This window comes from Benincasa hispida, chromosome 8, assembly GCF_009727055.1.
Source record: "Benincasa hispida cultivar B227 chromosome 8, ASM972705v1, whole genome shotgun sequence".
Lineage (NCBI taxonomy): Eukaryota > Viridiplantae > Streptophyta > Magnoliopsida > Cucurbitales > Cucurbitaceae > Benincasa > Benincasa hispida.
In genome coordinates this window covers 51560161-51585216 of record NC_052356.1, presented here as the reverse complement: position 1 = coordinate 51585216, position 25056 = coordinate 51560161, and the positions used below count along the sequence as shown (strand labels likewise).

Here is a 25056-nt window from a genome sequence, read left to right as displayed (position 1 = left end):
TTCCAGATCACATTTTTAACCTGGGAAGAAGTGTGAAGAAAGCAGATGCAGACTCTTATGACACGTACTGCCTGAACTCTCTCCTGAAACCTGTCTCCAGGGCATCTGTTGTACCTGAGATACAACTAATATTCATACATTCATCCAGATTCTCCAACATATAACAATGGCGAACACAAATGCACACACCATATATACATAAGCTAGAATAATTTACATAACTTTACACAATAGTGGTCCCATCTAGGGTTCTACCCTTGACACCTAATAAAAAATATGATGGGCCACCTAAACTTCTTCAACTTCTTTGGAATCTTCATGGATGTGGCAAACTGGCAGATCAACTAGACTCTGGGGAATTGACTGCTACCTGAGGGGAAAAAACATTTAGAAAATGTGAGCTAATTATGCCTAGTGAGTGACTTCCTTTAAAACTTACATATGCTAAAAGCGTAATATAAAAATATAGTTACTAAATAAACATGTATTTCTAAGTCTCAGGGTTAAGAAATAGTTATAAAACATAAAGAATATAGATCTTTGTAAATACTTTCAAGACCCTGGAAAACTCAATGTTATCAAACCATTAAAAAAATCATCATCCTCTTACCTTAGTTGAGGGAGAGCTCTTTTGCTCGATCACTCAATATCGATAACCTTAGCTGATGTAGAGTAATCTCTATACAATCAGTGTCAATATTACTATTCCTATATGCATTTGGATGTGCCTCAAAGGCTAGTATAGTACGTTTACCCTAGATACCGTCATCCCTTAGGTATCAGGGGACTCAGATACCTCCATCTCTGATTTTCTCAATATAAACTTTGGAAAACTTGGTTTAAATTTAAAACTCATCACACTAAGCATTAAGCATTCTAGTATAAAACACATCATAGTAATGGAGGTCATGAGAAATAACTTAACTCAAGGAATGCTAACTAGTACATGATTTTATTATGAAAACTCAAGTATGCTCATAAAACTCTTCTCATGGTTTGCCATGCTTTAGGCTTAAAACTTACTTTGAAAGTAAGGAAAAGATACTTAAATATCTTAGCATAAAGCTTGCTAAAAACACGCCTCATCTTACTTCCAACACTAGCTTAAAAAAACAAAAAAGGAATCATGCGTCCACATGTAAGCTTACCTAAGCTTAGGCATACCTTTAGGAAATCACTTAGTAAAATCATGTTCTAGAAACACTTTGTACTTCAAAGATTCATGCATTGGAAACTTCATAAAGCATATGCCAAACTCATGGAAATCAAGTCAAGATAAAATTTTTATGGAAACTAGTCATTCACTGTCTCGTGCTACTCCCCCAAGGGTTATAAGCTTCTCTTACTTGCGTTTGCCTTGTAACATGGAGAAGTACCCTAGGTTAACATTATTGGTTCCTTTATGAGTTCAACTTTAGTATCAAGCTTAACATCACACTTAGAAATTCCCTACAACTCATCAATGCCTGGTCGATCCCAATGCATCACCATACATAGCCATTTACCTTACAACTCGGTTGGTTGGGCGTCAGCACTGGCACATAGGCACTTTGATAGGCGTTGGGACACACTTACCATTCTTAGGCGTTGGACGCCTGCACGCTCGACTCATGACACCTTCCACCACACAACCTCATGCCACACCTCACACGCACACCATGGTTGACGCCTAACCATGCCAATGGTTATATGTGCTCACCTCGGCCAACTGCTTGCTTATCCCTTGGTTGCAGCTACTTGTTTATTCATCAAATTTCCATGTTCAACTTCAAGCCTTAAAAACTCAAATTCCAGATATTATCTCACAAAATTTCCTTCTAAGAACTTGTTCATCAGCATCATAATTCTCTTACCATAAAATTTGAGCATCTAATTATTCTTGGTGAACTTAGAATCTTCCAATTTTTCCAGCCTGCTCGAGTAATCCAGAAACTTGGAACACTTATCAAATTCTTCAAACTTCAGATCCAATTCATTGGAATGTCTTCTTGGTAGCACAAGGCTACCTTAAGCACTATTTAAACTTTAGATTGGCAACAACTTCTCCCCTTTGGCACGAGTAAAATGGGAAAACTGAACTTCTTCACAACTTACTTTTATATTAAGTTGTGCATGATCAAGAGGCTTAATCGAGTGACACTTAGGCCACTAATCATTGTTTAATTCCCTTAATCATATCACTTAGCACACTAACCGAGTGATTAAGCTAAGTGCTTTAGCTTCACTCTAATGTATAGAGTTGACGTCCACTCAACCCTTCTTTCGGCCAATGCTTGCTACTAGCCAACGCCCATCACCTTGCCTCTGGCACTCTCCTTCAACCTTGCCCGTTTATCCTCGCCTTAATTAACCTCCATAGCCAACACTTTACCGCTCCTCCAAGGCAATACCGCTCACCCATGCCAACGTCCAAGCCCTTCGGGTAGCCCCATTTTAACCTTTAATCTCCTCGGCCAACACACACCTCACAGCCTATCCTAGTTCCTTGTCTTGGCTCCCTTGAGCATTCACCTTGGCAAACTTGGCTACTCAAACCCTGTCCGCTTTGGCCTTTACTAACCTCTAGAGAGGCTAATGCATGCCCCTTCTATACTTAGCCAATTTTCCCTTTTGAGTCCTTGGACGCATGGCATGACAAGACTTCAATTCCCAAAGATCTCCTATTTTTCTTCTAAGTAGTGTGTCTTCTTATTCCACCCGAGAGCCTTAAGTTTCATACTTAGAGAATTTCCTTCATTCTTTGGCCTAACTCTACACCTAACTTTCTTTTTTCCTACATCTCTTAAAATTTTGCTAAGCGTGGGATACCTCTTTATACTACCTGAGAGCATCCTTGCCTAACACTTAGAGAATTTTCTCCTTCTTAACACTCCGATGCATTCACATTACTCACAACATAATATGCAACTAGGTTCACAAACATAGACATTTATAACAAATAAACTTAAGCATAATTACTTAGTAAAGTAGGTTCTAGGGTTTACAATAGAGAAGACGAATTTTCTTAGAACTATCTAAGAAAATTGGGAGAATTTCTAGAGGGAGAGTTTCAAAATAATCGTAGAGATTATTTTTGTAGAGAGTGTAGAGAGTGTGTTCTATGAGGGCTCCAATTAGCACTCTAAAAGTACTAATTTTCTCAACTTAATTCGAGGTTGTTATGGGAATTAATGTGTTTGTTATGCTGTTTTGGAGATAATTGAGCAACTAAGAGACAATATGGACCATCGGAGCCAAAACGAGATGAAAACGAGCCAAAATGGAGCTTCAAAACATCAACCGTGAAGAAAGAAAGAGAAATTACCAAAACACCCATGGACAGAGACAGAGTGTTACAATGCTAGCTTTATGCTTTGCCTTATGCTTGAAGGTAGAATCAACACATGGCAAGAGCAACAGAGGTTGCAACACTCTGGATGTTGACAAATATATCAGAGATGCGCGCTACTGGCAATTTGGACAACATAGTAGTGAACATTGCAATGCTTGAGGTCTGCACTTCGATAGCAGCACTGTGACACTATTCTCAGCATTGCAACATTCGATACTTTATATAAATTAATATTTTCCCGATTTAGGTCATTCTATGCTTGATTTTCTAAACGGAAGCCTCCATTCTCTCTGTATTTTCTTCCCAAAATTAAATTCTTTGTATTTTTCATTTATTTTGGAGATTAACTCGTATTGCCACATTATGATGCCTAAGGTATGCTATTTCTAGCTTAGAGGTAGGATCAAACTCATTTATTTTGGTTGAGAGACTTGTTTATGTTAAATTCATATTGGATTTTATTTGATTCTTGAGACAATTTAATGCTCTATGCTTGAAATTTATGCTTGGCTTGATCAACCATGATATTTTCTTTGTTTTGCTAGAGATAGATGTGACTATTCATGTTAATCTCAATTAGGCCTTGAATTTGTGGCTTGCTTATAATTAAGTTCTAAATTGCCTGAAGCAATTTCTTTTGTAGTATTCAAAGTCATGCTTCAAGAATCTAATCGATTGGTACTTTAGGCTATCCAAATTGCTATTTACTTAATTTATTTCCCTAGACTTAATGCGTGTTTAATTAATTGATTAGGCCGCTAGAAACCAATTAATTGAACACCTAGACTAATTAGCTAATTAATTAGTGCATTAAGGCTATGGTCTTCCATGCTAACGAACCAATAATAAAATCTTGCATGCAATTGATCGTTAGAGTTCAATGAACAATCAAGAGCATGAGCGAAATCCTAATTCCCTAAGTTAGGTCCCTTTAGTTTAATTTAATTTTTTTTTAAATTGCGCATCTAATTTTATGCTATTTAAATTCATTTCAATCACAACAACACCAAACTCTCTTATGGTCGTAATTCAAAATTTAAAGATATAAATCAAATTATTTTCCCTCCGACTAGTAATTTACCTTACAAAGGAGGGGATATAACAATCATACCTACTCTCATAAGGGAGTAAATATTAACACATTTGAGCAGTACTCAAGTGATATATGGTTGGATGAAATCTAAACTGGACTCATATATATATATATATATATCTTTTGTTTGTATATAAACTCACCAAACAGGTTGGTACATAAAAACTAAAATAATAAAAATATTTTATTTACAAGTAATGATAATGATAGCCAAGGGAAATTTGTAATTGGGAAATAGTTAAAGGAAAAATATTTAGTGTTGGTAGTTGAAAACAATAGCAGCGTCTTTATCACCACGACCACTGCAATTAACTACCACCTTGGAGCCGTCTGGCAGAGTGGGGCAAAGCTTATTAAGATAAGCAAAGGCATGAGAAGCCTCCAACGATGGGAATATGCCTTCCAACTTGCAAAGCCGTTTGTAAGCTTCTACCGCCTCCGTGTCGGACGCCGTGTGGAATTCAGCTCTCCCACTTTCTTTCAGAAAGCTCAGTTCCGGCCCTACTCCTGGATATTCCAGCCTGCGCGTTCAATTTCAATACCACCATCGATCAAATTACTTTTCCTAACTTGTTAAAATCTTGATAAGCCTAATTATCTCCATTTAATGCGAAATTGAGCACACCTCAATTAATTCTAATTAATGTGTATTCAAAGACGATATCCCTCACCTAAATGTAATTAAGAATGTTCCAGAAATGAATCTCAGTTTTTGTTTCGAAAATCTACTAATTAGGCTCAATTTGATAATTAATTATTTGTTATTTGAAATTTAAATTCTATAGTCAATACTAGTTTCATTTGCTCCTTTCTAAATTTTGTTGTCTGCATAGCTTTGAAAATATGCACCATTTCTAAAAACTAAAACTAAAAAAACCAAATAGTTATATAATCAAATGATGCTAGTTAAGTATGTCTTCAAATTTTAAATTTAAATCCTGCCCATTCTAGAGGAGCATTTTTTCTATATAAAAATATGATGTGACATCACTTCATATTTCAAATCAATCCTTTTGAAATGATAACAAACAACAAAATTCAATAGAAGATTTACAAAATCCAGAACAGTATATTATAAATTTTGGAATTTATTGGTAATATATAAGTTTTCATTTTCATTTATTAAAGAAGGAAAAAAATGCAAAAGATATTACTTTTAGGGTTAATTAAAAAGTGCATATCAATATTTTGAAAGAATTAATCATAAAGGATATAGTAAATTAGTGTATCTTACTAATAATAAACTCTTATTAGTGATATATATAGTCTATTCAAGATAGATTTCAAATGTTGAATCTAAATTTTGCTATATTTTTTAAGAGTGGTGTTTTTTTTCTTACCCTACACCAACGGAATGAGGGTTCAAAATCTGGCCTTCATCATCTTGCAAAAGGTAGCTCAAAGCACCATGGTAAACCCCAACATGACCTTTAGATAAAGTTGCAGAGTGCTTTCCACTGTCCAACCCAAAGCCGGCGGCCTCGACTCCGATCAGCCTCACATCTTGTTCTTTGATGAAGTCATGGAAGAGACCCAAGGCATTTGAGCCACTCCCAATGCAAGCCAAAAGCACATCTGGTTTGCCCCCCCATTTGTCCATGGCTTGTCTCCTCGTCTCTTTCCCAATCACGGACTGAAACTCCCTAACCATATCTGGACATGGATGCGGCCCTACCACTGTGCCCGTCAAATAATAGCTCATTTCCAAGTTCCCCACCCACTGTCTTATCGCTTCTGATGTTGCGTTCTTGAAATTTCCCTCCACAGATTTCACCTGACCCAAGGTGGATATCATATCACCCTTTAATAATTTAAAAACACACTTATTTTAAATTCAAAATCCATTGAATATGCACGGTTTTATCTCAAAGTCTAGAGGTTACGACGTTTCTCTTTATCTTTCAAACGTCAGATCCTCAACAAAATTCTTCAATTTCGTCATCTTTGACCTGTTCCGAAAATCCCTTATTGGTAGAGATGTATCTCTACATCGTTAACTACCCCATCGACTAAATAGGGGACAAATCCATGAATTTTTTGTTACAAGTTTAACCCTTTCAACTTTTTAGTTTGTACTTCTTATTTTTTTTTAGAAAAGAAACTGTACTTATAACGATAAGGTTTGAACTTTAAAATTGTTAAGTGGACTTTCAACTTTAAATTTTGTACGTAATAACTTATTTTAAATATACAATGAAATTGAAAGTATAAGATTTATTCGACAGTTCTCAATGTACGATAACTAAATATCTATAAAATTGTCGGTTCAGTACTAAACTAATTGTAGTTTAACCTTCACGTTTGTCTTTCTATATATTGTAACATGTTTGTGTACCAAATGAAATGTTATCTTTTAGGAGATTCTGAATTTGGTCGACAATCATTTAAACATTTTAATATTACTACTAATCTGTTGAAAATTCTCAATTAGATGTAGTGGTGGACATGTTTCTATCTTTCATCTACAAAAGAATAGTTTAAAAATTAGAAGTACCTGAGCACCCAGCAATTTGATTAAAAGGACGTTTGAAGATTGCTTCTTGATATCTTCAGAGCCCATGAAAATGGTGCAGTCTAAATCATTTTTGGCGCAGGCAGCTGCCGTGGCAACGCCGTGCTGGCCAGCCCCAGTGGCCGCTACCACGCTCTTCCGCCCCATGCGCTTCGCAATCATAACCTGTGCGATCGCATTGTTCATCTTATGCGCACCACAATGGTTCAGATCTTCTCTTTTTATGTATATTTCAGGCCCCTTTCCCTCTTCGTTTTTGTAGTGCTTTGTTAGCCTCTCCGCGTAATATAGCGGCGTCTCTCGCCCAACAAAATCCCTCAACGCAACCTCCAACTCCTCCTGCACACACACACACACACCCCACCATATACTTCAATTAACTTCTATATTTTGGAGATAAATTTGATAGATTACCCTCAAAAGTTTGGACCAACATGTTATTTCATATAAACAAAAAATATTTTACATATGGGTTTCACTCATTTTTGTGAAATTTGCACGTGACAAATTTTTTTTTTTAAAAAAAATATTTTTAAGGATAATTACAAATATAGCATTCAAGATCAAAATATTAACAGATATAACAAAATGAAAAAGAATTTGCGGTATAGCAAAATTTAGATCTAACTCTTAGAGGTTATTAATGATAGACATATTGGATCATGATTTGTCACTAATAGAAGTCTATTAACGATAAAGTCTAACACTAATAAATTTTTTATGTTTACAATTATTTTAAAATGTTACTATACACTTAATTATAATCTGTAAAAGTGTTGCTCATTGTAATTACTCTTTTTTTAATATCTATTTTTTAAAACTTTTTTTTAATATTTCTCTCTCTCATTTTTTATTCTAATTTTCTCTTTAAAACTCCCTCTCCTAGTTTTCCTCCTATCTTCTTTCTCGTTCACTTTTATGTGTTTCACCTAACAATGGGCAAAGTTGAGAGTGTAAGACAGCGAGGGAGATGAAGTTGTGCAAAAAAAAAATTGAGGAAGAGCAAGAAAAGGGCCAGAAAAGGAGAAAAAAAAAACTATTCCAAAAAAAAAATTGTTATGCCATGAAATATACAAGAAGTTGAGGGATCAAGAGGTGAAATACTTATAACACCTTCATCATGTCCCAAGCTAGAAGCGATTACGCCAAGAAAGGTTAGAAGACTTTGTTTTGAAAAAATTATTTAAATTTTGTTTTTTTTTGAAAAAAAAAGGAATAAGTATAGTACAAAAGTTGTGTATTATTGTATTCAACAAAAAGAAAGGGAAAAAAAAAAATTAATTTTGGGACCTGAAATTTGGAATCGTTTAAAACCAAGTTGAACTCAGCTTCCAATTTGCCCAAGCAGGTGATTAGAGACTCGGGCACAAACTTGCCACCAAATTTCCCAAATTTTCCCAATTCCCCAATTGATAATTTTTGGGACTTATTTTTGGGGTCATCAGTTAGAAGCTGCATCTTTATTGTTGGCATATTCTTCTTTGTTGTTGCCAAAATGGCTGACCCAATTCCTAATTTCCCAAGCTTTACATGTGATCTGGCTATGCCTCTGGCTGCCTCTACTTGGTTAGTAAGCGCAGCATTCTTTACCAAATTGCATGCCATTATTTCTTGGCGATTTTTTTTCTTACTCTAAGAATATTGAGAGAAACAGAGAGAAGGGGATTTGAATTATGTGTTAAATGAGGGACATGGAGATTGTTTATATAGACCAGAATTTTACCGAGTCCCAAATTAATTTTTGTGGCACGTGTCGATGTATGGCAAGTTGAAAGAGGATAAAATAATATGTCGAAAGGGAACAGTAGTAACCAATGAGGGTCAACATTTAAATGAATCGGCCACGTGATAAATGGGATTGTTTGATCTCATGTATTTGGCTTAGTTAGACTTGGCTCCTTATACAGTATAGACGCGCGTTATTAGCTCTTATGCTTATGACCTTTTTATATGTATATATTTTAATTAGACGAGTGTACGAGGTTACTTTTCAAAATCAATTGACATAAAAAAAGATTAATCCAAGTTGAAGTTCATTGAGATATATGAAACATAACGAGCAACAAAACATTCAAGGAGTCACTCTCCTAATCGTAAGTTTTAACTGTAATATTGTATATACAATAAAACTCTAATGTTATATATAATAATAATAGTCAAAATCTTTGAACTAGATAGTTTTCATAATAACATGAGTTAAAATAACATATCTTCGTCATTATATTGGATCTAGTAAGAGATTGTGTTTCTCTGCCTTAGGTTTCATTTAGAACTTGATTAGGTTTCTAGATAGAAATAAAATATAACTACTTGATGTGGTAAAGAGAGAATTATTCCCGATGGTATTTAATTAAGTAAATTACTTTTTACTTAACTCAATAAAATAATAAAACTATAGATAATGTATTAATAACAAGATTAAATTTAAACTTAAATTTACTTCTAAACACAATTATTAATAACTCCTCTTTCTAAAGATTTTCCGAAATAGTGCATATCCTAACAAGCCATAAATTCGATCATTTTCGGAAAAAAGGCGGATTCAACAGAGGATGAACTTTTTTATATCATATCACTTTCATCTTCCTTAAAATAATCAATTTGATTTTTTTTTTCTTTGAGGTCAATTTTAACACATGGTGTGTACTCATTTAACACGTGAGAATGCAAAATAGTTAACATTATATGGATGTGGCCATGTTTGATTCACGGAATAGATGAGGGAGAAAAGTGAAACCCATTGAAAAAAGAAAAAGAAATCTAATGGAAAGTTTTTTTTTTTTTAAAAAAAAAAAACATTTTTCTTGAAAAAAATCCATTCTTTAAAAAAGAAAAAAATTAAAGGTTAGGATGTCTTACTAGTTCTGAGGCCTGGCCCGAGATAGAAATTTCTTGTTAATGTCAATAGAAATTGTCTATCAATTTTGGGACATGGAAGAGAAATACATTTTGGTGACTATCTCAAATTTCTGGGGCATGGATTAATTTAAATAATTATACTTTTAGTCTGGATAAATTTAATTATTATGAGGACGTTTGGGACAAGAAGTTGATTATTTTAAGTACATTTAGGACAAGAATGATAGATTATTAGAATATAATAGTATATGTTTGAGGTGTGAACTATTTTAATTTGAGAAGAAAATAGTAAATACTATATCAAATAATTAAAAAAATTATAAATATAAAATAGTAAATTGGGCTTTTTATTGTAGCTAATTAGAGACTACAAAAAGTATTTACCATAACAAGAGAGTTATTATAGTTTTAGGATAACCTTGTTCCAAATGCCTCATCTGAAATTTGTTTTTAGTAGTACTTTTGATTCTTTAGTTAGTATATATCAAAATAAAGTTGTAGAGGTTAAAAATATAGGGCTTGTTTGATACCCATCTCAAATTATAAACTACAAAACTAAAACTATTACTAATTAATTTATGAACTTGTTTTATATTAATTTTTTTTTGTATATTTATTTTTTTAATATCATATGATATAGTATATATTATACAATATATTTTAATTTTAAAAAAATAATTGAGTTTATAATATAAAATATTATATTTATTATTGTTTTTATTTTTTCTAATATAATTTTTTATTTTAAAATTTTGAATTCAAAATCTAAATATACTGAGAATATAAATTATTATTTTCAGAACTTCTACTGATTTGATGATAAAATTCGATAAACAGTTATCAACAACCAAATTCCCATCAAAGACATTAGCTAATCTGAAAATATTAAACAAACTCAAATGTAACCTAAACTAAATCTTATAGGTGAAAATTAAAGTGTACTTTTTTCTATTTTTATTTTTTGGAGCAAATTGTTAATGAAAGATGGTAGATATTTTCAAAAGGAATATTAACATTATGAGATATTTTTATTGATATATATTATTTAATTATTTCTATTCTTAAAAATAATTGAAAATTTTCCAATGGTGACGAAGAAAGAGAGAGGGCATCATCCTTCCATGACCCTGCCCCGTCCCAGTCCTCCTCACGCTACCCCTTAGCTAGGATTAAAATAATAAAGTTATGAAATAATGAGTTTTTATAACAAAAATATTTAAATGAAATCAATGACATTTTAAAACCGGATCTTTTATTTGAATATTGTTGTTTTGAAAACTAATTAGGAAAATATGGTTGTTTTCATCCGCAATCAATAAACCTGTATTTATTTGATCAATATTTTTTTTTTCTTTTTTAGTTTCTAGTCTATGAACTTTAAATAGTGTTTATTATAAAAATGACTTTAAATAATGGGCTTAAGTCTTAAATTTTTGTCCAATAAAATTATGAATTTTTAATTTTATATTTAATAGGATAATAGGTAATTAGCTATTCCATATTTTTAAAAATTTATTGATCTATTAAATACAAAATTAAATATTTAATTTCATTAAACATAAATGCAATTATAGAGAAAAAGGGTAAAAAGTTAGAAGAAAAGTTTGAGTTGAAAGCTTGACTCTTGGGTAAAGCTTGGAAAATTGGCTAAGTGTAACCCATGCGTTGGAGACTAGAAAATTGGCTAAGTGTTAGTGCCATGCGTTGGCCTTGCTTATTTGAGAGGTTATTTGGGCATTGAAGGAAGCTAAGGTATGACGAAGAGAAAAGTTATGCGTGGGAAAGCATGTGACAACCAAAGTCTTGAGAGGTTAGCAAGCATACGGCAGCCTTAAGTGTGCGCGAGCGTGGGCGCTGGGCGCTGGGCGTTGGAGTTGCGTGCGCTGGACAATTGTATAGCAAATGTGCGAAGCTAAGCGATGAGGTAGGCGATCGTGCGGCAAGGTGTGGCGCTAGACAATGCAAAGAGTCGTGCTAGACAATAGCGCTATGCGATGGACGATAGCGTTAAGCGATGGAGCGTTAGCACTCCGCGATCGGCATCAACATTAGACGATGAAGTTGGGCGATGGCGCTATGCGATGGGCATGGGCGCTAGAAGATAGCCATGATGTGCTAGATGATGGGCGTCAGCGCTACACGACGAGCATCAACGAGATCTGCACGATGAGCGAGAGTTGTGCTGTAGGTTGTGAGCTGAACTAAATAATTGGACTTATGTTGAATGGTATTAACCACTAATTAAAAACATTAGATGTCCTTAGCACCATATTTAACTCCATGAAAACTAAAGGTGTCATGCTATGCTTTAATGAGAAGCGGTGGAAAGCAGTATAAAAAGGGGGGAGGTCAAACTTCAAACGATCAGTTTGATCATTTCCTCTATGCAAATTTAGAGTTCTTGGTGTCATTTGAAAGTTTCGAGAGTCTACTTTCAGAGGTGACACTGCTGGAAGAAGTCTTCATCGGATTAAGGTTGGAGAAGGAGAAAAAGGACCATCATTAAAGAATTAAATCTCTAGGACAGACCACAAGGAGTTTGAAGTTGAAATTTTGAGGAGAGCTTACAGTGGAGTCCTGGACGCATAAGCAGCCTTGTGGATGACCATATGCAACTGTAAGAACACTTGGAGAAAACTGTTGGTTGCAGAAATGGTGTTACGTTTGTGAAGAGCGGTTGGAAGCTTTGCTTGACTGAAAGAAATTCCTAAGTGTTAAGATATATAGTAAGGTGTGTTGAGTGAAAGTCTTCAAAAGGGAAGGCTAAACACAAAGCTTACTTAAGGGTTAGTCTCAAGAGGGAGACTTATGCTAGTAGCTAATATATGCTTTTATGTCCACAGGATTGACACCAGTGATGGAAGCATATCGACCCTTGAGGAATAGTTCTAAAAGTTGTGAGTGACTAAATGTTTATAATGTTTTGAAGAAACCATGTTTTAAAGAAAGATTATTCTCATGCTAGCTAGTTTTACAAAGTAATTTCCAAGCAAACTATGAGTTATGTTTTGTACGCATGCCATGTATGAAATTTTATTGAAAAACTATTTATGTGTATTTAATTACACAAAGCATGCGTTAGTATCTTTAAAGACATGTTTTCTATGCGTATTGCTTTACATGCTTTAAAGAGTAAGTCATAGTATGACTAGTTTTACTTGAAGCTCGATACTGAGGAACATTTGAGAAAGTATCCGAGCAGCTCGATACAAAGGGACATTTTGAGAAGGTATCTAAGCAGCAGTACCTAAGGTATGACAGTACTTAGTTATGGCCACGTGCACGTTGGTAGTTAAAGTTAGAGATTGAGCAAAAGGGTTCTCTCTTGACTAAGTAGTTGACGTTGGGATTTAACCATAGCAGGGTTATTCTCAACTAAGGAATAGTTTAATGTTTTATGATGAAAAAAGCTTTATATGCTTTATGCTTGGAAAATGTTTATATTACAGTACAAGGTTACTGTAGAAATTTACATTTCAGATTGATCTCTTTATTGAGTATTTTGCATGAGAATCAGTTTTCTTTCTTAAGTCCTTCACTGGGCTAGCAAGCTCACCCCATTTTCAAATGTTTTTCTTTCCCCCAAGTAGCGGTGAAATCCTCAGGAGATAGCTCTGCATCTGCTTTGCCACTCAAGGACAAAGTTATCGTAATTTGTCTGTTAGGTGGTTATTGTAAATATTGTACACATATTACAGTTGTTCATATAGGGATTAAGTTTTGGGTATTGGGACTTGTGAAACTAGTAATGTAATCGCTGTAAATGGTTTGTGTTTAACACTTAATGTTTTTAGCCATAGAGGCATCCACTATGTGTGAGATTGCATGTTTGTATTAGAGTTATTTCCGCTAGAGTTATTAGGCAGTAAGTGTCAGCAAAAGGATTGATAACTATTGCAGTCATGTCCTTTCTTAGGCTCAGGGAGTAGTCTGGGAGAGGGTGTGACAATGAGTCTGTCACATTTATTGTCACCTTTACCTTTATCATTATCGTTACTATCAGAGTGAAGTAGTAATGCAGTAACGATAACAGTAATAATAAAATGTGATAGATTCATATTTCTAGGTACACTACAAGAAAAAAAAATTCTCTTCCGTCAGGAGTCTTGTAGTTCAATTTTGATAAGAGCCTTGTAATTCATAAGTATCCACCACACGTTGAAGATATGAAACTTGTGGAGCTATTTGTAAAGCAACAGAGGTTAGGGGCCGGCCGCAACGAGGATGACGTGACCAACAAAAATACGTACAAACACAAACCAATTGTGAAATTACACGTAAATGTTTTATTTTTAGTTTTATAGGAAGAAATATATATGTTTTTTTTTTTTTTTCCTTATAAATATATATATGTTTGTTATTGCAGGGAATCGCACATTTTAAATGCAAAATATTACGCGTCAAAGTTCGAAGACCGAAGCTTTCAACATCCATGTCAACGTTAATGCGCTAAAGATATTAAATGTGATGCCCGATGTATGTGCTTCTTTTAGGTTATGATTTTAATGTTTATAAAGTTTGACTTTTATTCTCAATATTTTCTTATCCTTATTGTTTAACACACACACATATATATATATATATATTTTGAGAATGAGAATGAGAAATAATTAAAAGCTAAAATTTAAACCACATGAATACAAGGTAAAATAATAACGATCAAGGATATTGAAAAAATATTGAAAAGAAAAATCAGGGAAACACTCTATATGAAAATTAAATAACTTTTATGAATCAATTATGATAAATTAATTTAATACTAATCAACATGGCTGCCTCATAGAGTAAAAAAATCCGTTTTTTTTAAATGTTTTTTTAAACTATGATGTTCTCTAACCTCTCATTTTTTCGCTTCACATTTATTGTTTGGTTTGACTTTTTTAACCGTCATTTTTTCGCTTTCATAATCAAAGATACTGAAAAGAATTGGAAAGAAAAAGAGAAAAAGAATGGAAATTTTGACAAAGACTATTTTGTAAATCAACTTTGATAAATTAACACATAATTTTATAGCTCTCAAGTGTGATTTATAAAAATTAGGATTGTTTTCTCATTATTTCTTAATTAAACTCTGTTTTGATAATTTGATTTAAAATTCAAATGTTGTCTTTTTTTTTTTTTTTTACAATTTTCAAAAATCAAAATTGTTATCAAACGATATCTAAATTTTAAATTTTTAATGTAATAATTCTCTAACATATTCAACATCTTTTTATGATTAACAGATCTATTAAAGACAAGATTTAGTCATTTTTTGTCCAATAAAATATTAAAATTTTATTTTGTATTCGATAGACTTTTGAATGGTAAAGAATTAATTATCATCATGGATCAATTAGATATTAGATATATTAAAATCTTAAAAATTTATTAGACATAAATTCGAAAGTTAATGAGATTTAATAATCGTTTTTTTAGTACTTAATTATACATATTTCACATAAACTTGATAGTTCAACATTTCTATTGATGTTTTTATGTCTATGGTTCACAACTATGTAAGAGAAGAATTAAAGTTTTAATTCAATCGCTAAAAAAACAATTAAACTTTTTAAGAAAAATAGCAATCTAATATCACTAATTTTGAACATCTATTTATAGATTGCCCTTATGCTATTTTTATTTGGTCCCAACTTACAATTTTTCTCCTCCGTGGCTGCATATACTTCATTGGACAGCCTTGTTCACTCACTAATGCACACTAAGGTCCTTTCGTGCAATTCTATTAAAACTAGGGGTGTTCAAATAATCCAACAATTCAAACAACCCGAATTTTCCAATCCAAAATATAAGGGTTGGATTCGGTTAGTTTTGTTCTTGGGTTGAGTTTGGTTGAATTTTTCTATTTTTATTGGATTGGGTTGGGTTGTGGATTGGCTAAAAAATTTTTGGGTTGATCCAACCCAACCCAAATTTTGTATATATATTCCTCCTTGTTTAAAGTTTGATTTCTTTGTATTGATTAATTTCTTTTAAAATTGTTATGATATTTGTCTTTGTTTAAAATTTACAATAAATATCATAGATATTTTGTATTTAGTATCTTAGTTTTATGAGATTTTAGTTATTAGTTATGTGTTGTATATAAATTTACATATTTTTCATTAAAAATAAAAAAGTTATAACCCGACAACCCAACCCGAATTTTAAGGGTTGGGTTGGAAAGTCATTTGGGTTGCCAATTAAACCAACCCGAATTTTCGGGTTGGTCCAAAAAATACTCTCAACACAACCCAACCCAACCCATGTACACCCCTAATTAGAACTTCTCTTTGGTGCTTGTGGTCGGAAAGAAACAACAGAACATTTTACGATTTTAGACCTCAATTTTATGGGACAATCATTATTTTCGTTGTCCTTTGGTGTACTAAAGCTTCTCTTTTTTTTAATTATACCACTTTATCTATTGCTCTGAATTGGAAGACTTTTCTTTTAGTCTCTTTTGATGTTCTTGTTGGTTTTATCTTGTTGAGCACATTTCTTGCTCTCTGTATCTATCACAAACTCTTCTTGTACTTTTGGATATTAATAACATTTTATGGGAGTATGACGAGGATGCTAAGAATACATAAACCTAATTATGATATTTGGGTCCACCTCCTGATTCCTCCCATATTTTCAGTTAATAAAAACACTAATGTAAACCTACGAAGCCTTTTTAACGTGTAATATGATAATTTCTTTACTTATATGTTTTCAATTTCTTTATTATTGTTGTTTTGTTTTTTGGTAAAGAATTTAAAATTATATATGTTTTATAATCTTTACAAGGAAACCCTATAATATTGAGATTTATAAACCTTGATTATCACATGCATTGCAAACACCATGAAATCGTTTTTTTCCCCCCTTTTTTAAGCAAATCTTGAAATAAAATTGGTTGGTAATAGAAGGGGCATTCTATTATTTCGTCGAGTGAGCATTATCTTAATATTATAAATTTGTTAAATTATAGGTAGGGTAGACGTCCATTATTAGTGTCCATTGGTCATTCTTTGTGATTTTATTTACTTTTTTTGTTATTTATTTTATTATATTTATTTTAATATTTATTTATTTTATTATATATAATTATCATATTATATTTTCTCCATATCCGTGTTCTCGTTGTGCGTCGTTGTGGTCCTCAAATTCACAACATGTTGTTAGCACGAGCTCCTATCATTTTTCTCGTTAAAGATAGGTCCTAAAGGTACGTTGATTTTTCTTTCTTCATTATAATTAATTAATTTAATGTTATTTTGCATATTTAACTATATTAAATTTCTAATATAAATACAATATTTTATGATAGTGTTACCATGACAAATCTCACAAAATTAGACTTTGTCACCCTTGATATTAACGACAGTAATTACTTGTCATCGGGAGTCATTCACGAACTCCCAACGCTGGATATAGTGCGTCGGGAGTTATGCGAATTTTTGTCGGGCAATGTACGTCGTCAGGAGTTCCACTAACTCCCGATTGCCTCTTCTATGCATCGGTATTTGATGCCAAAATCTACCTAGATGCTATGAATCTTTGAAAGACTATTCAAGAAGAAAATACGACATCCAGTCAAGACAAAGAAAAAACTATGATTTTTCTTCGTCATCATCTCCACGAGAGATTAAAAATAGTGTATCTTACAATAAAAGATCCTTATATCTTGCGAAAATTTTTGAAAAAAATGTATGATCATAAAAAAAATAGTTATTCTTCCTAAAGCTTGTTATGTGTGGATGCACTTGAGGTTACAAGATTTCAAATCAGTAAGTGATTATAACTCTGCATTATTTAAAATTACTTCGAAATTGTTGCTATGCATAGAGGAAATTACTGATACTGATATGTTAGAGAAAACATTTTCTACATTTCATGTCTCGAATATGCTCCTACAAGAGTAATATCGAGAGAAAGATTTTAAACAATATTCTCAACTAATTTCATGTCTTCTCGTGGCCGAACAAAATAACGAGTTATTAATGAAAAATCATGAATCTCGACCAATCGGGACGACATCATTCCCTGAAGGGAATGCTATGAATTTTAATAATAATTGTGTCGAGGTTGTGGTTGTGGTCGAGGTCATGATTGTAGTGGAGGAAGAAATAATTATTATTTTCATGGTGGTCATTCTAATCATTCAAATTTTAAAAGAACCACACAAATTGATGATTACAAAGGAAAAGCTCCACAAGATAAGAGTTAAAAAAATGTTGAAAATAAATGCTTCTGATGCGAAATGATTGGGCAGTAGTCACATACCTGTCGTACATCAAAACATTTAGTTGAACTCTATCAAGAATCCTTAAAGGAAAAAGAGAAAAATGTGGAAGCAAATTTTGCATACCATGATAATGACATCTTAGACCCATCTCATATGACAAATTTGGATGTGATAGACTTCTTTGAATCTCTTGAAGAGAAAATCGACATAATTGATGGAACTTCAAGTGTTTCCTTTTACTTTAAAAATATCTAAACTTAATTTTGTTTCTTTCCATGTTTTTTTCCTCCTAGTAGATGTTAACTTTTTTATATTCCAAATGTTGTTTTTCTTATTGTAATTATTTTCTTTTAATGAAGAAATCTGGATCATTTTCATATGTTGGGTGACTAAAAAAATGAGTAAATAAGATCTATGTCTGGCAGACAGTACAACTACAAATACAATACTTATAAGTAAGATATATTTTTCCAAATCGACAATGCTTGAAGCAAAATTTAATAAAATATCTGGTTCTACAAACCTACTTGAAGAGTTTGGAAAAGTAAATATTATTTTTTCTAGATGAACAAAATTTACAATTGACAATGCATTGTTCTTTTATCAATCAAAGAGAAATCTACTTAATTTTAAAGATATACGTTGCAATTTTTATCATATTGAGATTGATAGACAGAATAATATGGAATATCTTTATATCCGATCTACTATCTCATATAAAAAACGTATACTAGAAGAGTTGTCTGCTTTACGAATAATTGAAACATATACTGTAAGAGTATATCAGCATGCAGCGGAAGCAACAAAGATCAATAAACATTCTAATTCATTAATTTTGGCTATAAATAAAGTATGCTCATACAATAATAAGAGGGTTTCAAGTCATACCTTTGTAGAACTTCTTGCATCTCGATTCTCAGCTGCAATTCCTCTCCAAATCTCGTTGTGAATCACCTCAAGATCTTCCCCAATATTTTTTTGGAGCTTTAGTTTGAGTTGTGGGACTCAAAATAAGCTTGAATGAAGGGAACTTAGAGAAGAACTCACTGCAACAACCCACTTGAAGAACAGCTTCTTCAACTCGATTTTTTCAGCAAAAACTCTATTGATGCATGCCTCAATTCCATTTCCATCTTCTCTATTTATTGCAGGACTTTCATGCAAAGAAGATGGCTACATTTGATGCAACTCATGCTTGGAGATTTGAAACAAATGTTAAGTGGGTTTGTTGTGAGCTAGTTGAAAGTGTTAATGGAAAAAACCATAATTCCATTTTGTGTTTTTCAAACTTTTCAAATTTTACAAAATGATTAAAAAATCAATTTTATTTCAAAATTGAAAATATTGTTAATTTCACAGATTATTTTTCTAATAATTAATATAATTAAAATTAATTTAATATCCAATATTAAATTAATTTTTAAACAAATTCCACCTTCATGAATTTAATGTTTAAATCATATTTAAATATTAATTAAATTCTCCAATTCTGTTTAATTTCAAAATTAAACGCGTAATTATATCTTATATAATTACTAATTCTTTTATTTTTAACTTGAACGTTTCAAATTAATTTATCACGCGACTCTGAAACTAATCCATTTACGAGCTAGTAGAGGGACCTCGCGGACCTACAGATCATGGGCTCCAACGATCAGAGATTAATTGGCTAAACTCTTTACACCGAATTAAACCCATTCTTTAACTAATGAGTCGCTCCACTAAATCCCATAGTTGCACTCCCCTCACTGTAGATATATTATGTCCACTCGATATAACCATGATTAGTAAGTTAACCCTTCACAGGTTGTTTGTAATAATGGTTGGGTCAAATGTCTATTTTATCCCCGAGATTACCTATTATTCCTTAAGTCCCATTGACCCTCTAATGAACAATTGATTTGTGATCCATCAATAAACCGAGTCCCTCTTGGGTCAATGAGAGGGTCGGACCCCTTGTTCAAGACTCGGAGTCAGCAGTTAAGGAAACAACCTCTCTACTATCCCTAAAAGTAGGTAGGAGCGAATTTCATCTTGCACCCTATGTCCCCAGCTATCTTCCCAGTCATACCCCTAAAATGGAGGTTTATTGAGCCAGCGTTGTTGAGCCAACCCTGACCTATGTAAATCTAAGGATAATTTCGAATAAACAGGAGCTCATGTTAACTCAGGATTAAGGTCAAGTTACTTAGGTCATCACTTTGAAACAGTCGGTCAAAAATAGTAAACAACGTTATTAAGAGTGGCTAATTTCATGGTCTGATCTTGTACAAACCCATTGCATAGGATGCCCCAACTCCTCGTGTCATAACATGTACGAATTAGGATCACATCGTCTGTAGTACTTTACAACTCTTTGTAACAACTACAGAATGGGCCGCATCCGATAGTGTTATCAGAATAAGATACCCAACCTCATTCATATACTATAGATCATTTTGACTATTTACTTGAACCTGATCCACTTTTATGTCTCTACATAAAGTTCAAATACTCATGTAATAGTGATGGGACTTTTAGTTTATTGGATTTCTAATAAGCAATATATATATTAAATAACAACTTATTGAATTTTCAGAATAAGTTTTATTGTTTACAAACCACGAATTTTAGAACATAAAACCTAACATATGCAACAATGAACATAAAGTTCATGAATCCAAACATCTTTATAATTTGGCATGAGAAATTAGTGTTGGGCTTGGTTACAATGATAGTGGGCTTAGAATGATCCCACCGAGGCCCAAAGCTGAAAACACATCAACTTAAACCAACTGAAAAGAAAGAGAAAATAGTGGTCTTTGATTCTGTATGCTAAAAGCACAATCCGTGTGTTGCAAGATCGTGGCCTTACACGTTGATGGCTGAGATGTTCTTTATCCACTCACTCAAACAGAGTAATCTTGAATGACTATCTTTTGTTTTTCATTTCAAATATTTTAGAGGGAAAGACGGAAGCTCAAGAGTGAAATCTGAAATGACAGAGAGCGAGATGCTGCCAAAATCCAGAGTGATCTTGAAGAAGAAGAAGGGACAAGCTACTAGCATGAAGAATAAAGAGAAGGGGAAGAAAGAAAACACAAGTTTTTAACGTGGTTCGGCCTAAAAAATGCCTACATCCACAAAGAAGCTGGATTTAAGTTTTGGAGAGTTCTTGGAGAACTTTACAGATGAGTATTTTAGCTAGCTTACTCTTCTGTTTTCAGTACATTATTGAAGGATCTAGCTACATATGTATTTATACAGAACTTTGTTGAAGTAAATCAGTTACAACTGAATTTGTTTAAGTTGATTTCATCATATTTCTTTAACAAATCTCCACCTTGAAATTAACTTCAATAAGTTTCTTTCAGCTCCTTTTTTTGCTAATCCTTTCTTCTTCAACCTTTGTCTCTGAGCTTAAACCCAATGATGTCGAGGTACTTCTGAAGTTTGAGCTGGGTGACTGCTTTGGTTAACATGTTAAAGGCATTCTCAGAGGTATGAACTTTTAGCACTTCAATCTTCTTGTTTTCTATCTGTTCACATATGAAATGGTACTTAACATCAATGTGTTTAGTTCGATTATGATATTGTGGATGCTTTGACAAATGTATTGTACTTTGATTGTCACAAAACAATTTTACTGTATCTTGTTTAATACCGAAATCAAGTAGTAGCCCTTTAAGCCATAATCCTTCCTTAACAGCCTCTGATAAACATATTAATTCAGCCTTAGTGGTAGAAAGGGCTACCACTTTTTGCAATGATGCCTTCCAACTTAATACATAACTTCCATATAGGAAGATATAACCAGATAGGGACCTTCTTTTGTCTAAGTCCCCTGCGTAGTAAAAATCAACATAGCCTATTAGTTCTGCTTCATTGTTTAGTGTTTGTTGATACAGTAGTTTGGCATTCGTAGTGCCTTTTAAGTACCTCATGATCCACTTTATTGCCTTCTAATATCTCTTACCCGAATTATCCATGTACCTATTGATCAAACTTGTAGCATAGGCAGCCTTGTAGAAATCATTAGGTAAATAAGACTTCCCATAGCTTGGGAATATGGAATGGTTGACTTTAGCTTTAAGTGTTCAATATTTGTCTCTTTGGGCGAGTTCTCTGCTGAAAGTTTGAAATGATGTGCAATAGGAGTACAAACTACTTTAGCTTCTATCATGTGATATCTTTTGATTAGCTTTTCACAATATTGTGTCTGATCATTGCATAACTTGCATGATGTTCTATCTCTTTTGATATCAATACCTAATATTCTGTTTGCATTGCCCATGTCCTTCATTTCAAATTATGATTTCAGTAAGTCTTTGACTTATTTTAAGTCCTTCATAGTAGTTCCTGATAGTAGCATATCCTTTACATATAGAAGTAGATAGATAGGATGAGCATAGGTTTTAGTGTTTATATAAACACAACTATCATAGGAACTCTTAACAAACCCATTCTTTTGAATAAAATCATTAAATCTTCTATTCCAACACTTAGATGATTGTTTAAGACCATAAATAGACCTTTTAAGTAGACAGTAATGGTCTTCTTTCCCACTGACTTCATAGCCTTTAGGTTGGCACATATAAATGGTTTCACCTAGAAAGCCATGTAGGAATGCTATTTTAACATCAAGTTGCTCTAGCTCTAGGTCTTGTTGAGTCACAATGGATAGTAAGAGTCTAATAGATGTTTACTTGACTACAGGGAAAAATATCTCATTGTAGTCAACACCTTGTCTTTGAGTGAATCTCTTTGCAACCAGCCTAGCTTTATATCTAGGTCATTGTCCATTAGGAACACCTTCTTTGAATTTATACACCCATTTTGATGCAATCAGTTTGCACCCTTTAGGTAAGGGAACTAAATCCCAAGTGTCATTCTTGAATAAAGACTCCACCTCTTAATTTATAGCCTCTATCAACATTCTAGCTTTAGCACAACTCACTGCCTCTTCAAAGGTAGAGGTTTCTAGCTCATTATTTAGATCTGAGGCATTTAGAGCTAAGTTGATGTAATCATCATATGTAGAGGGTGGCATTATAGTATTCTCCTTTGCCTATCTCTTGCTAGGCTATAATCCCTTAGGTCTGGACCTTCTTGCTCAGGATCAGAAGAAACCTTTTCTATATCTTCTTCATGATGAGGCAGCTGATCAGTGTGAGTATTTGAGCTTGAGGGATCAGATGTAGGAATTAGAAACTACTCCACCTGAATTGTGTCAGTCTTTTCTTGTGGTGCTGAATCATTTGAATTAGGCCTTTGCATAAACATTTTTGTCCCTCTGAAAATGACATCTCTGCTTGTTACACACTTCTTCTCAGTAGGATGCCCCAATCAAAAGCCTTTTATCCCTTTAGTGAATCCCAAAAACATACATTTTACTGCACGAGCAATTAACTTCCCCTTGTTCTGGTGTACAAAACCTGTACACCTAAACACCCTTAGGTTGTTTAGGTTAGGAGGATGTTTGGTTCACCTTTCTTCTAGAGTGAGCAAGTCTAGTGAGATATGAGGGCATCTGTTGAGTTAGACTGTATAAGAGGCTGTTTTAGCCCAAAACTTCTCAGGTAGAATGGCATCTGATAGGAGGCTCCTCACTATTTCCATAATTTTTCTGTTTAGCCTCTCTGCCGCCCTATTTTGCTGAGGTGTGTACCTTACAATCCTGTGTCTAATAATCCCTTGCTGTCTACAAAAAAACATTAAACTCTTCTGCATGTAACTCAAGCCCATTTTCAGTCCTTAGACACTTTATTTAACAGTTAGTTTGCTTTTCAACCATAATTTTCCATTCTTTGAACTTCTCAAACACCATATCCTTAGTTTTAAGGAAGAAGATCCAACATTTCCTAGAATAATTATCAACAAAAGTTAGGAAATACCTGGCTTCACTTAAGGATTGGAAAGGTGAAGGGCCCCAAAGGTCTGAGTGCACGTAATCAATGGCCTTAGTTGTGTGCTGAGCCTTGACAAAACTCTGCCTGGTTGTGTTGCCTATCGCACAATGCTCACAGAAAGATAGGCTCTGATGAATTCCTTTAGGTAGAATTCCTTAGTTGGGAAGAGCTTGGAGGTCTTTGACACTAATGTGGGAAAGTCTTTGTGCCAAAGGTCTCATTCAGTAGGCTCTTTAGTAGTCACAACTAGGGTTGAGTGTACTTTTTGAACTCCTTGAACAACATAGACCCCATTTATCTTGATCCCTTTGAAAATAGGCTTACCATTCTTCAATACTTCACAATAGCCCTTTCCTCTGTATTCACAACCAATTGAGTCTAGTATGCCTAGTGAAATCAAGTTTCTCTTCAATTTAGGCACATGTCTGACATTTCTTAGTAATTTGACTGTCCCATCTTCTAGCTTGAGTGACACTGGGCTAATTTCAACAACTGGACATGAGTTATTGTTATCCATGTATACTGAACTTCCATCTAGATATTTGTATGTGTTGAACCAGTCCTTGTGAGGTGTCATATGAAAAGAACACCCTGAGTCTAGAACCCAATCTAGGTTCTTAGCTGATCCAACATCATCAACCCTTTGATTTGATGTAGCTAGGGCATCTGAATAGAAAAAAGAGTCCTCCCTTACTAAACCTTCTCCTAATTGACTTGTCTGGCTTTTCTGTTCTTGTTGTTATTGTTTGTTCTTCTGTTCATTTTTCCATTTCAAAGTTCTGCAATCCTTGATTAGATGCCCAAACTTCTTGCAATAATTGCATATAATCTTGGATTTTTCTTTACCTTCTTTGGTGGAATTTTGCTTGGCCTTTTCTTTGTTGTTTTGCTTAGTTTTGCCTTTAACAAATAAAACTCAGCACTAAGTTTCTCTTCTTTGTTAGTTAATAGCTCCATTTCTCTGATCTTTAGAGCTGAAATGATTATATCAGTTGTTATCGAATCTCTTCCATACTTTAAAGTTGTCTTAACATCTTTGTAAGAGTCTGGAAGTGAGTTAAGAAGCACAAAGCTCATTATCGACCTCAATTGTATGCATTAGGCCAGTATCTTATCATAAGTACTAATCATTACAATTAGCTTATGGCTATGAGCCAAAGA

The 25056-nt window shown here is 33.4% G+C and overlaps 1 protein-coding gene across 1 annotated transcript; it reads right to left on the bottom strand.

Annotated features, from left to right (window-relative positions):
- Positions 1-4545: 4545 nt before the first annotated feature.
- On the bottom strand, positions 4546-8616 carry LOC120082612 (tryptophan synthase beta chain 1-like). Its single transcript, XM_039037863.1, has 4 exons — positions 8227-8616; positions 6919-7275; positions 5765-6198; positions 4546-4945 (listed from the first exon to the last, which is right to left on the bottom strand). Exons 1-4 carry the CDS (start codon positions 8539-8541, stop codon positions 4678-4680), a joined length of 1374 nt encoding a protein of 457 aa, XP_038893791.1. The 5' UTR covers positions 8542-8616; the 3' UTR covers positions 4546-4677.
- Positions 8617-25056: the final 16440 nt, after the last annotated feature.